General features: G+C 34.5%; 3 protein-coding genes across 3 annotated transcripts; all 3 read right to left on the reverse strand.

Annotated features, from left to right (window-relative positions):
* Positions 1 to 1551: 1551 nt before the first annotated feature.
* LOC125857803 (uncharacterized) lies at positions 1552 to 6499 on the reverse strand. Its single transcript, XM_049537451.1, has 9 exons — positions 6220 to 6499; positions 5948 to 6127; positions 5790 to 5865; positions 4366 to 4495; positions 3975 to 4089; positions 3469 to 3560; positions 3295 to 3364; positions 3103 to 3189; positions 1552 to 2542 (listed from the first exon to the last, which is right to left on the reverse strand). Exons 1-9 carry the CDS (start codon positions 6331 to 6333, stop codon positions 2453 to 2455), a joined length of 954 nt encoding a protein of 317 aa, XP_049393408.1. The 5' UTR covers positions 6334 to 6499; the 3' UTR covers positions 1552 to 2452.
* A 1399-nt stretch (positions 6500 to 7898) lies between these two features.
* Positions 7899 to 10847, reverse strand: LOC125857793 (D-3-phosphoglycerate dehydrogenase 2, chloroplastic-like). The gene is made up of 5 exons (XM_049537434.1): positions 10136 to 10847; positions 9101 to 9477; positions 8896 to 9006; positions 8683 to 8778; positions 7899 to 8591 (listed from the first exon to the last, which is right to left on the reverse strand). Exons 1-5 carry the CDS (start codon positions 10779 to 10781, stop codon positions 7920 to 7922), a joined length of 1902 nt encoding a protein of 633 aa, XP_049393391.1. The 5' UTR covers positions 10782 to 10847; the 3' UTR covers positions 7899 to 7919.
* A 6853-nt stretch (positions 10848 to 17700) lies between these two features.
* Positions 17701 to 19553, reverse strand: LOC125857664 ((R)-mandelonitrile lyase-like). The gene is made up of 3 exons (XM_049537268.1): positions 19463 to 19553; positions 17828 to 19379; positions 17701 to 17752 (listed from the first exon to the last, which is right to left on the reverse strand). Exons 1-3 carry the CDS (start codon positions 19551 to 19553, stop codon positions 17713 to 17715), a joined length of 1683 nt encoding a protein of 560 aa, XP_049393225.1. The 3' UTR covers positions 17701 to 17712.
* Between the last annotated feature and the right edge of the window lie 313 nt (positions 19554 to 19866).

Below are 19866 nucleotides of genomic sequence, written 5' to 3' on the forward strand. Positions count from 1 at the left end.
CCAGAAGTATTCCGGCACAATTTTAGCTGTTTGTGGACTCTTTTTGACCTTGTTTTACTCAATTTTCCATGTCCCACGACACGACCAAGACCGACTCACTCTAACAACATTCATTCATTAATAAAATGTAGATACACCAATAAACTTTTACCATTCTGGTGATTAATAATGCTTCAAGTGTTATATATATTATATTATGCATTCTTACTTCATATATGTAACCTCCCATTGTTCCATAAATATTAAATATCTCTCCGAATTGGCTTTTCAATATTTTCTTCAAAATAAGTAGTACCCACCCTTCATTAAAACTGACACACCTAATATTTTTTGCTTCTTATCATCTATAATATAAATAATAATAAATATTGGTACGTCTTCGAATTATTGTCCTTTTCAAAGTTTGTTGGGAGACCTGCCATAAATTCCTTTCCAAAGAGCATCTGTATTCACATTGCCAAAAAACCAATCAAGTTGCCGTCAATCATGATTCCACGGAAATTTGGAACCAATATTACAATTGGATTTTAATCACCAATTAGCACATCACTTTTATTTGTCCACCACGTTTGAAATACATTTTCACTTTTACTAGTTAACTTGAGCAATCACGGTAAAAACATGTTATTCCCTTATCTTGTTCCTCAAATCATTTTTCAAAACATTAAAAATCAATTATTATGACTTGTGATAAAACACCATATCAATTATTATTTCTTAAAAGGATGTGCAAAAATGAACAGATGATATAATAGTAACAGCAGCGCACACTCCAACTCAATCGAAGTAGCCAATTAATGAAACCAAAAATGTAGAAAAATTACCCTGTTTACACCAAAACATAATTTGTCATGATCAACTGATACATTAAAGTGACTATAATTACTGGTTACCAAGTACGATTTAGTGGCAACGGGGTATCATCACATATTCATTGTTTTTATGTAAACACCAAATGCGGATAAATTTTTACTTTACTCAACCGAACTTGTCATACTATAACCCAAAGCGCATCACTGCTTAGGATCATTTTCTGTGCTTACTAGTTACACGTAAATTTCAAGGCACTGATAACTTGCCTAATATATAAGATAAAATGAGCAATAATTATGCAGTATATAGTACTCCACACAAGTAATGTTACATAGATATATCACTTACTTTAAAGATATATATTCCACATACGTTAAACAATTGTACAAAAAAAAATTAACAACTCAATACGAAAAATCATTTAATGCAACACACCAAACATTGCATTAGTTTAGGTAAAAATTACTAGATCTAATATAGCCAACTAAACACTGCATTAGTGGTAAAAGGTATCTCGTATGGCCAACCAAACACTGCATAATCATGCGGAGATCATCTTTTCAATCCCTCCAACCAAACAACCATTGATCAAACTTACGGCTGTGATATTCAGTGCAGGCACTGCACCATGATGATTTCATGTAGCATTCCGAAATATTAGCCAATTAAATCAAGTTATTCGGTTATCACCTTTATATTTTTTTTAAAAAAAAAGGTAGAAATACTGGCTGATTTAGAAATCTAATGGATTTACTAATTCCTACAAAATCCTCTAACTATTGCTCTTCAAAGTCACTCACTCTAAATTGTTACAGATCATTTATCCACAACCAGTCAACCATGAAAAATCAAGGAGTCCAACTTTTGTTTGCAATTGGAGTTAGCTGAGCAAAAAGGAAACATGCGAGAAAGCTCAAACATAGCACACCAGCCTGAAACAAACAAGAACCATCTTCTCACACTGTGCTGCATCAACATCTATACGATCATGCACACTCTGCATGAGGAACAAAATACCTGGATAAAGCAACTCCAGCAATTGCCAATCCCCAAGTAAAAGGAAGTCCCCTCTTTTTGCACAAATCCTGCATAACACAAGCACAATAGAATTTCCAGGACAATCCAGTCTTCCAGGATCTGAAAACCTGGATGTTATAGCGTTATCATCAGTTTAAGTAAGGGGTTAAAGGAGTGACTGACAACCCTAACCAGAGAGAGTTGAGATGGATGCTAATCACACTAAGATCTCAATTTATGATGCAGATTCTATTTCACTCACACATAATACGTTGTTAGAGGTGCTAAAAAGTCACTTAAGGTTTAAAACATATGTTAACACAAAATAAAGAAATTCCCAAATGTAGAATACAATGCGACACCACAGACCAACAAGATTCAAGGCCAAAAATTAAATGCATCTTATGACATGTCACAAAATGTGAACCCTGAATAAGCTGACAATGTTGAGATGACTGTGCTTCAAATGCATGTCTTGGATAAACTATGATATGGTCCAAAAAGATGTTCATGTCAAGATGATAATGCTCATGACTTGATGATAGCAAGGATGCATGCAACAGCTGCATGATGCATTTGTATTTGGCAGAGCATAGAGAACAGAATACATCCCCTGCAGCTACTAGTATGTCAGAGGTGGAGGAGCTCCATTTGCATTGGGGGCAACAGCTGGGTGGCCAAAGTCCTTCCTTTTCCCAAATGGATTCTTTGAATATGTAGCTAAATATTAAGGAGAAACATGGTCATACAAAGAATGTTACAATAGATTACAAATTTATGAAACTCAGATTCCTAAAAGGAGTACTTTGCATGAGCTGGTGATCACACCTTTGTTAGATAAATTATCACATCTACTTCTCACATACATCATGGTTTAATATGTATTTAGGAAAAGGCTACAGGAAAGTGTAAGCTTTCAAAGAAGCATAGCCCCTTCTCAAATGTCACATGCAGAGGCACACAAAGCACTATCATCATTTTCTCTTTTCATTTTGGATGCTAGGGAAGAAAACGAATGGGGAAAGGATGAAAAGGTTGGCCACAACATTTGCAGAGGAAGATTAAACCAACATCACGAATAAAATGTTAGTAAGGTGTCGGCCTGTTAGCAGCAATCATAATGATAATTGCCAAACATCAAGTCCACACTATCAAGTAAACAGTCAGACTCAGACCGCTAAAACAATAGAGTGGCAGAAACAAAGTAAAAAGGATGACTGAAATATCAAGCTCCAGTAGACCATAGATGAGACAGCTAAACAAGAAAAAAGGATATTGAATTCGCATGCCAACTGAACCAGAGCTCGGTATGACAGCACCCTGCAAACTGTGATGTACATTGGTGGCGCTATTCACATCCTGCATATACCACGGGCAGAAGTTGATAAGAGGAAGAAGCATAGAATGTACGCAAAAACTAAAGATGAATCAAGAAGAATCTTGTACAGGATAATACGAACTTACTTCAAATTCAATGAAACACACTGTATGTCTTTCCTGTCTCAAAACCTTCATCTGCTTAAAACCAGGTTGTCTGGTAGTACATTAAGCAAATGAATAGATTAGGCATTAGCGGGAGACATAAAAATAAGAAATAGTACTTCCGCATAAATGGAATAGCAAAATGCAGAGCCATACCCGCTGATAAGGCCCCTCAGCTCTTCCTCATTTATATTCTCTCCAAGATTACCAATGAAAAGGGTATTGCAGGGAGGGTTGTCTTTAGTATTCTACAAGAAGAAGAAAAAAATAGATCAGTGGACAAAGCAAAACACAAACTACACGATACAAGATGCATTAATCATCAAAACAAGCATATACTGCAGAAATGCTACATCCACCAACTATATAAAGCATAACTCTGTCCCAACAAAACCAGCCGGTAACAGCCTCAAAAAGATCTGCAGAACACAGATACTATTATACTGAAAGAAGTCGGATCCAACCAACTTAACCATAAAGTCATATCTAAGCCGTAAACAAATATGCCATAGTAAACCCAGATCAAAAACAAAAACAAGACAAACCTAAAAAGGAAATGCAAAAGAGAAGGCATGCCGGAAAAGAAGTCAAGCCTTAGCTCTCCGCACAAAACATTGCAAATCTAACACAAATGACAAGAGGCAGAGACATGCATGCATTACCTGGACAGGCGCATAACTGCTTGGTGCTGGCACAGGAGCAGGTGCAGCCATTGGCATGTGCGCAACAGGGTAGCCTCCATATGGATTGTATGGTGGAGGAGCTTGAGTTATATACCTGAGAAATACAATCCCTTACTTTTTTGTACTTGGGGAATGGGTTTTGGGGGGGGGGGGATTGGAAATAAAGGAGATACAATCATTTGATACTAATAAAAGAAATCATTGACCTCCTTTTAACTTTCTTTTCTTTTTTCTCCTAGAAACTTGACTATAAATAGTTCAAAAATGAGCTCTATGTTGCTAGAACAATCAATTCCTACTGTTATCACACTTTTCATCATAATGTTGTCTTAAAATGCAAAAGAAAATTTTGCATTTAAAAAACTCTTACCCATGTGGTGCCCAGACAGGTGCGGGAGGAGGGTGGAAAGGAGAGGGACTTGAATAACCACTGTGTGTGTAATCACCTCCAGTACGCATACGTTTACTCTGGTCATGTGCATTTGAATCAGCTACAATTCCTGCAGACAAATCAAATAAGAAGAATCTAGTGTAATGTTGTTTTGTCATACAAATAAAGGTGGGTAAAACCACTAGAGCAGATTATCTCTAAGGCGCTAAGAGATCACCCAAAAATTAAGAAATTTAAGAAAATCCGCAGCAAACAGTGAAATAAAAACTAATACAAATCAGAAAAAACGATAAAGCTGCAACATTGAGGAAGTCATCAAAGTTCATGTGGTCCAAAATATTCCTCCGATTAAAATAAAATCAGTGAAGTGCCCCAAAGTATTCCCCTTTCCCTTGCTTAACACTTCCGTGAAAATTTACAAGCAATGTGAGTAAGCAGTTTGCCAGATTAACAGCTATTCTGGCTCTAAGAAACATTTTATTTTCCAATATGGTCTATAAACAATAGAAACAATCATTTTTCCCTGCTGCTAATCTTACCCTTAAAAATGTGGGTTGGCTGGCAACATGCGCGGGAGGAAGAACATGTAAAACTAATGTAAGCCTTTAATTCCCTAATCTTCTGACAGAGTGGTTTAGATCATGCTTAGTATCCACGTATAAGATATTTGAATTTTCCACTGCTACCATGCCTAAGGAAATCTCATTGTAAGTTTATCAAGTTCTTTTCATTGGACATCTATTCAAAAGAATAAGATTGACCCCTCTGGGTACATATAGCCTCCTAATCTCCAACAGACAATCCCATGGAAATATAAACTCAAAATTATCAGCCAATGCAATTCTATATATGTAAACTCAACACAGTTCACAACACATCTCACTTAGTAATCACAAGCTAGCATTTGACACATAAAATAGCTTGAGCTTGTAAGATTGAAGTGAATAGCTGAGGCTGCTTTAAAAATAAACCAAATTCTTCATTAATCTTCTCAAGCACCTTAAAGACTATGATTGCAGAGGCAGATATGGATTTAAAAAATACAGTAACCCATAGGCAACCAAGTGACAATCTCCCTAAGCATTTATTTATTTCAAAACAACATAAAAAGTACCTATAAGTCAATATAATAAATATTTAAAAAGAATTTAAGAAATTGTACTCAAATAATCGATTGACTTTCTATATATTAACACATTCACATAAAATGGCTTCTAAAAAGGTACTATTTTGTGCACTGAATAAAATGGTATTAAGTCTTTATACTTGCATTATTCAACCAAAGAAATTAGCCCTTTTTTCCTGCACTAACCTCGACCACAAGGACATGTATATAACTTTTTCGAGTTGAAAACAGAAAGAAAAGCAAGAAATAAAGAGAGAAGTCAAGAATAAAAACTAACCTCTTTTGACAAAGAGATTTTTCTTGGCCATCTCTGTGTGCAGAACACACTTCCCCTCCGTATCAAAAATCAAACCCTACAGCCATCCAAGTAACAGATCATGCAAAAAGACATTCTCAGGGGCGAGAAAAAGCTCCAGAAGAGTCATGAAAACTGACCTGAATGGCTTCCTTTGCACCGATTGCGCATTGATGGTTAGAGAACAAGGCAAAACCCATGGGTAGTTCGCCTTTGAAATTGAGCTGAGATGCTTCGTAACCTGGTAACCACCTCAGAAGATTCACCAATTCTCTCTCCTTTACATCCTGCGGTAGCCCGGAGATGAAAATCGTCCGAACCTAAAAATGAATGACAGCACCCGTAATTGATTAACCTGAGAGTAGCGGAAAAAGCAAGCAAGAAACTGCAAGTGTTTGATATGGGTGTTTACCTCATCGATGGGCATTGAGTGATGGTGATGATGTGGAGGAGGGCCAGAAGGAAGAGGAGGGGCTGGAGCTGGAGGCCACTGTTGGTGGAATGGGTGAATAGCATTACCAGCCATCTGCAATCGAATGAATCCTTAGCTCAATTACAAGTTTACAACCACACCCTAAACCCTAGAACACCGATTTGGGAACTTTTGGGTGGGATAATAAGAAAGACGACAAAAGGAGAGGGGTTTTGTCCAAATACATTATTATTTATATAGTTTCGATACATCTAATATTTTTAGGTTGATTGCACCGTCTTTAATGATTTGCTTCAGACTTCAATCGGATATTTTTTTAAAATGTAAATATACTATTTTCTTTTTACTATATCATGATTCAAATTTAATTTGTAAAAATTATCTCAAAAAAAGTTGATTTTGGTACAATTTGATTTTTTAATGTCATCTAACAACCATAACAATTGATAGATTGAAATACTCAAAAGTTACAATAGCATAAAATAAAAATACGTTTTCCTTTATAATATATCCTAAAATGACAAATCCTTTGTAATATGGATAGTTTGTTTTGACTTTCATTATTCTATTAACTTGGTTTTAAAATATTTATTTATTTAATTTTGTAAAAGACAAAATAATAATCTGTAATTAAATATACAAAGTAAATATTGTAAAATTTTCACTATTATCGTTAAATTGAGACTATCTTTTGTTGCGATGCTAAAACTTATTCCCTCCATCCACTATTGTTTGTCAGGTATACTAAAAATAGTTTACCAAAATTAATTGTCAATTTAAACAATGAAGAAACAATTAATCACTTTTTTTTAATTCTGCGCTTAATAATTACATAACTACTACTCCTGTTTATAACTTTAGATAATAACAAATTAGTATTGAGTACTTGGATTATCGTAACAATGACCTTAGGTTTTTGAATTTGATGTTTCTTTTTTAATAAAATTTATTGCAACCCCCAAGTATACCAAGGTTTGAGGTACGCTTATAAATTTATATACAATTCAATTTGATTGATTCAACCAATTTTGAAAAAATCATTGGCTTCTCTCTTTCCCATATTTCAAAGCTACTGTTTAATTTTTGTATCTTAAAATAGGTGATCTTTAATTTGAAATAGGAAGGTCAAATCACTTAATTTCGTTTGTGGAGTTGAATATAAATTCTTTGGAGAAGTGGAATAAAAATTACTACTACTAAATGAAAAACAGCATCATTATGTCGAAGAAAAGCACAAGGCATAATTGGGTCACCACCCCTGCCCGCCCGTAGTCTTATGATTAAGTTTCTTTTGATTGATTATGATACTTTTATTAAGAGAAGAAGATAAGAATATTACACTGATAATTAACACCGTAGCCTTTGCGATGCTACTTTATTCGTGATTAGCATTTTTTATTCATGTCATCCTTTTATTCTTACTACTATTTTTTTTTGCCTTTGTTGTTTTACCTAAATAGAGCACATCATAAAGATTGTGGAGTAAAAGAGAATAAGTGTTCCTTGTAAATAGAAATTTTTTAAGGAGTATTAGGATTACAGGAGAAAGAAATTTGACCAACACCTAAATCCCCCACATTAAGCAGACACATAGCAAATGCTCAAATTTCATTACACTTTATCTTTTTCTTAATACTGGTAATACATAACAAGTTCCTTCCATCAGCCAGCAATATTGACTATAGTTTAAGGAAGACAAATTCTTCAACTGCAGACACCTCTCCAATCTTCTTCTGAGTATCCTTGTCTGGTTCTTCGTCTACTCCAATTGCCATAATAGCCTGCTTTCCCTTCACCGTTCTCCCAACACTCATAAAACTCACATTCACATTACTCTCACCAAGTATGTTCCCAACTTTCCCTATCATACCAGGTTGATCCACTTGTTTGCAAAGGATGAGGTTACCCTCCAAGCTCACATCAACGCTAAATGGCCCAACACGTGTAAGATGGGGAACTCCATACTTCACTTTACCCTCAATACTGATGTTTCCATTCTCTGATAACGCACTTGCAAATCTTGATTGCACATTGCTAATCTGCACCTGGATTGACTCAACAGGGTACTCTGGAGATGAATCAACAATAATCCTTTCTTCACTAATGCGAAGACCCTTCTGCTTTGCACTGAAATCTGCATTTACAAGGTTGATGATTGTATCGGATATAGGCTCAATAATGCCTTTTGTTACCATGGCTCGGAGAAGTCTAGTGTCCAAGCTGTCAGGGTCCCTAGCCGATTTGTAAACCACTTTCACACTCTGAATCCCACTTCCTCCAGTCACTAGCTGTACTGCCAATCTACCCAGTTTCTCAGCAAGCACAACGTAAGGAGCCAACTCGGACAAAACCTGATAACAGAAGCAGGAATTTCATTATCCTTTTCCTTCGTATGGGTGGAAACCTAAAAGAGAAAAATAAGCAAATAATGCTAAAGCTTACCTCAGGAGGGACCATCGGAGCATTCACAGCGGTAGCAGAAAGTTCCCCATTTAGAGCACCAACAACAGCCTCGGCTATTTCAATTGCAACTCCTTCCTATGAAAACAAGATTTTGAAAACACAACAACTCAAGGGGCAGGACAGAGTATAATAAAGCAAATGCATAGGACAAGGAGGTGCAGCAAATGATTTAAACGTAGATAATAATTGTACCTGTGCTTCTTTTGTGCTAGCTCCAAGATGAGGTGTAACAGTAACGTTCTCATGCTGCACTAGTTTACTATCTTTTGGAGGGGGCTCCACAGTGAACACATCAAGTGCTGCCTGTGAAAGAAAGGGATGACTAGTGAATATTGGAGCTTCAAAGTTTATACTAATTGAATAAAGGAATATACTGAAGTGAATGAACTGAACATACCTGAGCAACTATTCCACTGTCAAGGGCTCTAACTAATGCATCCTCGTCAATAACACCCCCTCGAGCAACGTTTATTAGTCTGACTCCTTTCTTCATCTTTGGAAATGTGTCATCATTGAATACCTTGTTTGTAGCAGGTGTAAGAGGCATGTGGAGTGAGATGAAGTCAGCAGTAGATATGGCCTGCTCAAATGAAACCAAATCGACTCCAATAGCACGAGCTCTGTCAGCTGGAGCATAAGGATCATGGGCAATAACATGCATACCGAGGCCTTTTGCACGTCTAGCAACCTCGGAACCAACTTTACCAAATCCCATAATAGCTAAGGTTTTCCCAACAAGAGAAACACCCACGTACTTGCTGCGCAGCCATTTTCCTGTAAGAATTGATTAATTTTTTATTGAGACCATAAATCAAAGTTGAGATCTAGCTAAGTCAGCCAAATTTAGAATACAAAAATGTCACAATCTTGGACTATCTACTCCCAGAAACCAACAGATCTGATTCCAAAAATGCCCCCACCCACTTCTTGTTATTTCTCCTCTCAGTAGTCAGGCTAAACTTGGAAAAATGAAGCTTCAGAATAAATTTATGTGACTAAAAGTGGTTATGGTGAAAACGGAAAAGAGTTCACAACTTTCTATGCCCTTTTGTCTTTTTAAGTAAAAAAAAGATGGTTTGTGCTAAATACAAGACTAACCTCTATGGAAAGAAGTGATGATCTAATTTTTTTAGTTAATACCTAACCTTAAACTTCAGCACCAAATGCTTCGTTTTATGTTATAGAATCATTAGTAGTCCAACTAATTAATTACTACTAAATTAGTAGAGGTTCAAATATTCATTCAGATCAAAGTCATAGTAAAAAAAACTACCTACCAGAATTTTTTAATTTCACCTAAAATTTCTGTTGTAAATGAAGACTGAATACGATCCGTTTCCTAATTCATAATGAGAATTTTGCAAATAGGACTTGTTTCCAGATCTATAGAAATTGCTGATAGAAATAAGTTTTGCTAGTACATTAGACGTACCAGCTTTCATGGAGGCATCAGACTGAGCAACGTTACGGGCCATGGAGGTGAGCAAAGCGATTCCATGCTCAGCTGCAGCAATAGTATTAGCTGTGGGTGCGTTAACGACGAGGCAACCAAATTCAGTTGCAGCTTGCAGATCCACATTATCTATGCCAACACCAGCTCTCCCGACGACCTTGAGCCTTCCCTGAGCAGCCTCAAACACCTCACGGGTCACCTTGGTACCACTACGGACGATGAGCGCGTCGCACAGCGAGATCTTAGCGCAGAGATCCTGAGGAGACAAGTCGTAAGAACAATCCACGTTGCCGAAACTCCTCAGCAAATCTAGACCCGCCTCTCCAAGCTTCTCGGATACGAGAATGGTTGGTTTGGAAGTCGAACCGACGCCGTGAAGATCTCTAGAGAGGGAGATGTCAGCAGATTCAACAGTTTTGAGGACATTACAAATCGCCGTCGTTGAAGAAGAAGAAGAAATTGATGGTGAAAATGACGACGAGTGAAGGAGTTTGATGGAAGATGGATTTGAGGAGGCATGGAGGAAAGAGAGATTTGAAGGTTTGTTGTGATTGACGGAAGAAGAAGAGAGGAGAGAATTGAGGTGGGCTGTGGCGGCAGTGTTAGGAGAAGGGGTGGACGCCATTATTATGAGCAAGAAAACACTGACTGGAAAACTCAAAAGTTGTTGGAGGCTTTGAGGAGGGGTTTGGACACAAAATGAAACTAAAACATGTTTGTTTATATAGAATGGTGAATGAAATTACTTTTACTAATTTTGTATTTTCAATCTAATACCACATACTTACCGCTCTTGACTTTTCTGACAAACTTCCTAATTTTTTACATAAACATTTTCTCTTATTCACTTTTCTTTTTTTTGGAAAATAGTTTAAAGCATCCAGAAAACTAAGTAATAAGGGGTCGTTTGGTGTGAGGGATAATACCAAATAGTCCAGGGATTAAATTATAGTATCGCTTATTTTGTTGTTTGGTTGGCAAGTTCGGGATAACTTATCCCGGGATTAATAATTAATACCGGGATAAGTTATCTCTCTCTTTGGGTGGTATAGTAATCCCGGGATAACTTATCCCGGGATAAAATAGGTAAATGACAAAAATGTCTCTTTCAACCCTTTTGTTATATCACTTTTTACATTAATGAAGGGCATTTTTGTAAACAAATAAATTGTTCTTAAAATTTATTATTTTGAATACAACAAACCAAACACTCAATAAAAAATAATCCCAACACAACTTATTCCATCATAATTAATCCCAACATAACTTATCCCATCATAACTCATTTTCAAACCAAACGACCCCTAAAAGTACAACAAGGAAAATATGGGAACAAGACTTTAACTACAACAAAATTATATGATAGTCAAAATACAAAACAATAAATAACAGAAATTGAATAACCTGAAACTATATATAAGAGCAATACGATAACTATTAGTATGGACGGAGGACAAGACAACATACTACTACCCACTAACCTTCTACTCTTCTCGATGTTATTCACAGCCTTCTATCTAAAGTCAAGTACTCGGTAAGTTGGAAAATGAGAGTTTTTAACTGGCTAACATTTTGCTCCATAAAATATAGGTGGTCTAACTACCATTGTAGAACTTTCCTCACACAAAACTACGGATACAACACAATTTCATCTCAGATGCGATTAGTGGCATCCTTGTCACTCTCCCAAATTTCTTGAATAATAGACCCAAAATACTTAGAATTTTCTCTCTTTTGGATGACAAGAGTATCGAGCTTCACCTTCATATCTTCTTTATATATTATATTATTGAATTTGCACTCCAAGTATTTTATATTGGTCTTGCTCAATCTTATCCCTTCGGACTTTATAGTTTATTTCTAAATCTCCAACTTAGTGTTAACCTAGTCGATCGTGAGCAGTGTTAATAAAAACTGTCATCTGCAAATTAAATAACATAAAAGCATGACATTTTATCCTAAATTTGTCGTGTTAATGCATCAATCGCCAAGACAAATAAAAACAGACTTACGTCGATCCCTGATGCAACTCCATCAAATTTGAAAAGTGCTTCAAGTCTCCTTCTGTCCTTATATTTTTACAAAATATAAACTTGTGAGTCAATTTTGTATTTGAAAAATCCCCAAATAATGATTTTTGGAGAATTTGGCATTTCATTTCATGATATGAAATCATGGGATGAAATCAACATGAAATGGCATATCCAAACGTTGATTTCATCTCATAATTTTATATTACAATTTCATATCGCATATCCAAACGCCTACTAAATATATAATCAACATTGACCCATAAAAAATCTTTAAGAAAACTATCAACAATATTTCTATTTAGACATTTGTTATTTAGCTTTTCATCGACTATGGATGGATGTAGCCAAAATTCTCATTGTCATTACCTTACAACGTTTATTTTTATTTTTATTTTCGCTTGGAAAATTCGCATATACTTGTAATCTACTTCTCAAATATTCTTCCTCATGTTACCATTAAATTTGATCTGAGTATTCATAGAAAGTCGTTATTCATTGACTAGTCAACTTTAAGTTTTACCAAGAACAAATTATTTTGAATAGTAGCATTATATATATATAATAATTTTATCTCAATTATAGTGAAAATGGCGGAAATTATCTAAGAACTACATCATACCTTCAATCAAACACAAGATAAAATAATTATATACTTTATTTTGAAATTATTATATCTTATATCACAAACCAAACGACTCCTTAGAGTACGCCACTATTTTTTTCCGCAATCTAGAAATTATTGATTGTTCTACAATATTTTTATACATGATTAAATACTTTTTATGTATGTATAATATATATATTAAATGTTTTTTCTTTTTTGTGTGTGTTTATTTCTTTATATTTTGGTGAAAATTTATATAACGCTATTGCTCTCACTAAGAACTTTTAATTCCTTACAACACCATCCCAAAAGGTTGTATTTGTGTATAGTCCTCTATTTTTTAATTAATAAACTTTAAATTTAATTTTTTTATATATAAAATCATACGGAACACCGAAGAAAAATGACTTAATAGGGTGATGAGGAGATGTATGAGAGTTGGNGGGGGGGGGGGGGGGGAGTATTGCAATATTATTGGAATACAAGTTTATGCCATGTGCCCACATCCTTGCCTCAATTTGTTATGCTTCTGTATTGGGTCCCGCCAAAAGATTCATTTACGAATTTTAGAAATTATTAAAGTTAAATGCACATGGACTTAATTTTAATTTAAAAACCTATAAGACGGAGTAGCATTTTCATAAGTATCATATTAATCGAGACCCCACGATAGATTCGGCGTTTGCTTGGATATGTGATATGTAATAATGAGCCAAAATCATGATTTTAAATTGAAAAACTTTTGTTTGAATATATAATTTAAAAATTTTTATACGGTATATTTTGATATAAACATGAAAAATACGCCGGTGGTGAATTATCAAAATTTTCTTTATTCTTAAATAAACAGATCATAATTCATAGATAAAAGTATGAAAATATACTAAGGCGGCGTGCCACATTGATGAATCGTATATCTTCATGCAAGTTATCAATTCCACGTGTTAGGATACTTTAATCTTTCATTTATGAATAATGATTTGCTCATTTTGTAAAATTGTGTAAGAATTGAGAAATTTTAATAATTTTCACAACTTATGAAAAAATATATATATAACTTAAGAAATTTAAATTATATATCTAAATAAATAATCTTATATTAATTTAATTTCAGATCATAATTTTAAATTGCATTTCTAAACGAGTTTTCACAGGACATTGCATACGACTGAACGTGGACCATTTTTGTTGTTGTTGTTGTTGTTGTTTATGGGTGAATATGGACGTAAGCACATAGCTAAATGAGTAAATTATATATATTGTGCATGCAGTGACAGATACACTTACCAACTCCATCGGCCTTTTCCTCCAAGAATGGAAAATTAGTAAAAAAATATACGAAAAAGAATACTAATATATTTGTACATTTAATGTATTTTACTAGTGAAATGGAACTTTATTTCTACCTAATAATTTTATGTTAATCAAGTAATTATTCACCAGACAAACGAATCAAATAATGTAATTTTACTAAGTTCAACTATATGATGTCCTTTCAAACATGCCATATAAAATTAGTTGAATAATTGAACTCAAACGTCATCTCAAAATCGAAAATTAAGTAAACTAATTACAGACTCAAAATTATATCCCGCCTTAATGCTTTCAACGAAAAAGCAAATATGTTACATAAATTGTATGACACTTTAAATAAAAATCTGCAGAAATTTTGTATAATTTTATGGTATTTGTTTTTAAGAAATAAAAAAAATACTTTAAAAGTTATATTAAAAAGAGAAAATTTGATTCATATAAATGTGTCCATAAAATAGAATAAAATATATTGGGTTTTATGATATGGACATTCTACCAAAAAAAGAAAGATGTGCAATTAAGAAAGTGATTTAACATGTGAAACATACATCATAAAATTTATTTGCAAGTAAATATCCGAATGTCATGAGTTTGAATATAATTTTCTTTTACTTAATCATACATAATTAACATTTATTTTTATTAGATGAGTTATTTATGATTTTTTTTTTATTCTTCTTCCCACGAGTTTGCACCTTTTAGTGATTCAAATTCATAATTTTAAGATTGGAAGTGAGGGATCCTTACTATTTGAGCAACTCTTTCTGATTTGATAAACTTTATTAATTTTGTGTAAATACTTATTCGAGCAATATTTTATTGATATCAACTATCTAAAAAAATAACTGATATATATATATTTAACATAAATTAATTTCACATAGTTAGAACCATACATATCTTGTTCTTCTAATATTGATAAATTATATGAAAGTCACTTTACCAAAAGTTGGTATGTTTTATAAAATCAAATCGTATGCCGATCCGATCCGAACCTTACACTTTTAATTCCACTTCGAAAAGTACTTTTATATGAAATTCATTACATTTGAATTTTTTAATACGATTTCATTTTTATTTTTAATTAGAGGTTTTATTTTGTTAGAAGCATACCTCAAATTAAAAATCAAATCAAACTACATAAAGTCGTTTTTTTTTTAATTTTGGCTTTAGTCGAATCTTTTGGTTTTTTCGGTTTTTTTGATTTTTTACAACTATACGGTATTTGAAAAAGAGATCAAATACTTTTCACTAACCTGTGTGATAAGCTAAACTTAAAAAATGTTAAATGAATAGAAATTTTCGAAAAGACGGTAAAATTCACATGGATACAAAATATTTTTTTTGAAATATCAACGTTCATTATGTTAAATTAATAAGATTAAAGACTAAACGCAAACTGAATACAAAACAAAATATTTACAAAGTAAATTGTTAACTTCGAAGTTGAAAAACTATAACAATATTATTGTAACTTCGGATCTTAATACAAAATAAAATATTTATAATTTTTACAAGCCCAAATTTGAAATAAAATATATAAACATTGAAAACTATAAACTAACTAAAAATATATTAACAAAGTAGATTATAAATAATATTTTTAATCTATAAATAAAATAATATTATGTCGGATTGATTTGGGTTCGGTTTGATTTTTTTTCTTTTAATATCAAACCAAATCAAGAGTGATCATTTTTTTTTTCAACCGCCAAACCAACCAAACTAAATCATAAATCAGTTTTTTGTTTTTGGGTTTATATGATTTGTTGATTCAATTTGACTTTACGATTTGACTTATACACCCCCGAGTGTGAGATAGTACCAAATAGAAGAAAAAAAAAATTTTAATCGTAAAAGACAATGGCCCACTAGGCACGAGTAATGAATAAGGGCCCAGAAGCAGCAGCTACCTTTCCCTTTTTATTACTCCTAAGTCCCATGTTGTGTGGACGAGAGAGAATATGGCGCTGCTTTTTTTCTCGTACCATTTTCCACAGCCCAGTGCGGAATGTTGACCCTTTGCACTCTTTTCTTTTAATTCGACTCAGCTTCGATTTTGTTTGAATTACATTTGGGATTTTTTTTTTCAATATAGAGGGGTGCGGGGTGTTAATAGGACAGTTTGGTTGGTTATTTTTTAAAAAAATATACTATCTCTATTTTTTTTGGGTATTTTATAATGTATAATCAAAAGTAGATTTTTTAAAGTCATTCTAATCATATTGGTTTCTCTTCGTTTTTGCTACGGTTGTTTAATTTTTTTACTTATAAAATGTCACCTCAATATATACTATTATTAAAATATTTCTTTCGCAAATATGTTTTTGAAGAAACATTCAATTTTTACCAAGAAGTCAAGAATGTAAAACCTTATTGCTGTATTTTTTTCATCTTAAATATCTTGCATATGTTTTGTCATATTGTTTGATGGAGTAGCCATTATAGTATCTTTTAATTTTAAACACCTAATTAAAGAACAAAGACTCAAGTTGTCCAGTCACCACCAGAGACCTAGGACCTAGGTTATATTTATATTTAAAAAATGTTATAAAATATATATATACACTAAATTTGACATATTGTTATATTTACATACATGTAAGGTTATTCAGTTTGAGAATTTTTTGGGGTTTTTTTTTTTTTATAAATTAAAAAAACCATCCCAATTGTTAGGTTAAATAAAAGTCGAACGGTTTTATTGAAACCAATGATATAAATCGGTTAAGTAAGGTTAGTTGTCGATTCAATGGATTTTTCATATTTTTTTGATTATGATATGCTAATGCTAGCACGATTCATCATTGATAGCTTAAGATAGAAGAATTTGTGATGTAGGAAAGGATTGTATATATAATCCGGAAGTATGTAGGAGTGTAATTTAACGTAATGTGTATCATCATGTAGTTACAACAATAGTAGTAATATTTTACCTGGGGATTTCGATTCCATCCAATGGATAGAGAAATATCTTTTACCTTTGCCTCCAATTGAACATGAAGATGAGGAGATTTGTTGGAAAAGTGTGAGTAGTGAAAAGAGGTTCAATTTTGGGATACAAAACAAGTTCAACTATTGCATAAACGAGAAAGAGACGATTGAAACTGAAGAGCTCAAATGCTAGTATTGATTGATGTCGACATTTTTTTCTCTACACCAAAGAAAAGAAAAGAATTTTTTACTAAACAAAGCCTATCATCATTTAACAACCTGATCACTAGTTCCAAGCGACCATTGATGTTTCTAAGACTTAGCACATGCTCCAACCCACCATTCATTACTTACAACAAACAATAAGCACAACTACTTCTATGCTAGTTAGAATTCATCTAAATTCAAAGGCAAAGATAACTATACCTGACCCACCCCTGATTTGAAATAGTAATCCATTAGTCCACAACTGTGATCCGGATTAACAAGCAGTAGTAATAGCAATTCAGATGCAAAAAACTTGAGTATCATTTCTCATCATGCATTTTACAGAATTAACAAGTTGCACCAAACATTACAACAGATATCACTAGTAAAAACAAACCATTTACAGAAGCAGCAGCAATGTATAACAGAAAAAAGAGTCTGATAGTGTTCAGCACACATAACAGCGACTATCTGAACCTCTCCCTGAGCATCACCATACCAACATACCTGCAACCAAAAATCTTAATTATCAAACTCTCCACCACACTATAATTAAAGTCAGACTAACAAATTAACACTCACCGCCCAAGCATGAGAAGAGTAGCCTGGGGATTCGTCCCTGGTGACACTCTGAATATTGAACCATCAACAACTCTCAGGCCATCAATCCCAAGCACTCTCAAATTTTGATCAACTACCTTCCCCACAACACACCCACCATGATAGTGCCAAATGGTACTCACTGTCTCATGGCAGAACTCCTTCATAAGTTCATCATTTGACTCATCAACAGGCAAAGCAGGACCAACGTACCTAAAATCCCTACTGCCAAACCACTGATCAAACTTGAAAATCTCCATTGTTCTGCTTCTCAGCACTTGTGCTATTTTTCGGGTCCCATTCACACACCTCTCTACATCTTCCGGGTTGCTGAAGTAATTGAATCGAACAATAGGGTTCAGTTTAACATCTGTTGATGCCAATCTAAGTGAACCAGAAGAAACCGGTCCAACAATCTTTTCCATGAGGGTGGCCACTGTAAGATAAACTGGAGACGGGGAAGTTCTGATAAAAAGGGAGCTAGCAGGGGAAGCAAATGGAATGACATTAGAGGCAGCCTCCAAGTAAGCCCCCGAATTAGTGATCCCCACAACTTGAATCAAAGAGTGTTCTAGTGGCATCGGTGGCACAATTGAGATACCATTTCTTGGATTATCAAACAGAAACCTCCCCACATAAGGTAAATGGTGAGCAACTGGTATACCCCATGTAGATAAGTAAGGCCTTGGACCAACACCACTCAAGAGAAGCAACTGTGGGCTACCAAGAGCTCCTGCAGATACTAAAACTTCACCTTTTCCACGCAGCATGGCGTGGTGATAGCGCCCAGATTGGTCACTAAAAACTACACCAGTAGCAGCCTGCTTAGACGGAGAATAATCTGCGGATGGAGCTAGCAGAATTCTCTCCACACTTGCATAAACGGCCACGTGAATGTTTGAAGGATTTGCAAAATTGAGAAGATCAGCAGCACTATATCTGCGGCCAGAGGTATCAAAGGTGGAGCCACCAATCTTGGTACCAATAACATGATCCAAAGTGAACCCATTGAAGGGATCAATGCCGGACTCCACTAACCCATCCCTGACAGCCGACTGCCAATTCTTGAGTTCCGGCCTAAACACAATAGCCTTCTCAACCCATTCATAAGATTGATTTACAACTTGCAAATCCCAATTCAATTTCGACCTAGTGTAGAAATCTTGATCAGCCCTACTGTAAAAACCGGCATTAATTGCACTACTTCCACCAAGAATGCGACCTCTGGCATTTGGAACTCCCTCTTCGGAGACGAAGGCTTGGGCAGGGGACTCAAAATCATCAACATCTGTAATTACAGTGAGAAAGCCTTCTTGGGTCATCAAATTAGGTCTTCCATATGGAACACCGCCTCTTTCAAGGAGTAGAACTCGGTACTTCTCCGACAATGTCGCCGCCAGTGGACAGCCGGCGGTGCCACCTCCCACAACGATGTAGTCGTAATAGTCTTCTGATGGGAACTCCGTCGCGTTGGCCACAAACCCCATATAACTTGGACCTGTAAAACAAAATTTAGACAAGAAATCGTTAAATTCTCAAAGAATGTATGTCGCAGTGCAAAACTGTAATCAAAGTTGAAAAAAGAAGAAGAAAAGAAACAGAAATTGAACACCATACTTTCGTTGGAAGAATGAGAGTGCGTAACCGGAAAGGAAATTAGTATGATGATGATGGTGAAGAAGAGGAAATATGAGCTGGAAAGAGCCATTTTTGGAAATCAGAAAAAAGGGGGCGGCGGCGATGGGTTGTGAAGAGAAAGAAAGGCGGTGGTGGTTACTGAAATTAGCTTAGGAATTGGAGTAGTAGAGAGGAGAGCAGTGTGTTTTTGGTGGGAAATTCAGTTGGATAATCACATGCATCTCTGACACCCAAAGAGCGTTTCCACTTATTACTGTATTTATTTATATTTCTTCCCTACACTTCACATTTTACTATTGTATTTCATCTTTTCACAATGCCAACAAATTGTCTTCCTCTTATTACATTCACATCTTACTATATGTGTGTTTGCGTATTCCACA

Source organism: Solanum stenotomum, chromosome 3, assembly GCF_019186545.1.
Source record: "Solanum stenotomum isolate F172 chromosome 3, ASM1918654v1, whole genome shotgun sequence".
NCBI classification, from domain to species: Eukaryota; Viridiplantae; Streptophyta; class Magnoliopsida; order Solanales; family Solanaceae; genus Solanum; species Solanum stenotomum.

Coding starts and splice junctions, on each gene's coding strand:
- LOC125857803 (XM_049537451.1), bottom strand. CDS start 6,333: ATGGCTGGTAATGCTATTCACCCATTCCACCAACAGTGGCCTCCAGCT. Junction 6,128..6,219: donor ACTCAATGCCCATCGATGAG/GTAAACACCCAT, acceptor ATTCATTTTTAG/GTTCGGACGATTTTCATCTC. Junction 3,365..3,468: donor CTGAGGGGCCTTATCAGCGG/GTATGGCTCTGC, acceptor ATGTACTACCAG/ACAACCTGGTTTTAAGCAGA.
- LOC125857793 (XM_049537434.1), bottom strand. CDS start 10,781: ATGGCGTCCACCCCTTCTCCTAACACTGCCGCCACAGCCCACCTCAAT. Junction 9,478..10,135: donor TGATGCCTCCATGAAAGCTG/GTACGTCTAATG, acceptor CAATTCTTACAG/GAAAATGGCTGCGCAGCAAG. Junction 8,592..8,682: donor CTCCGATGGTCCCTCCTGAG/GTAAGCTTTAGC, acceptor TTCTGTTATCAG/GTTTTGTCCGAGTTGGCTCC.
- LOC125857664 (XM_049537268.1), bottom strand. CDS start 19,553: ATGGCTCTTTCCAGCTCATATTTCCTCTTCTTCACCATCATCATCATA. Junction 19,380..19,462: donor CTCTCATTCTTCCAACGAAA/GTATGGTGTTCA, acceptor ACATTCTTTGAG/AATTTAACGATTTCTTGTCT. Junction 17,753..17,827: donor ACTCTTCTCATGCTTGGGCG/GTGAGTGTTAAT, acceptor TTTTGGTTGCAG/GTATGTTGGTATGGTGATGC.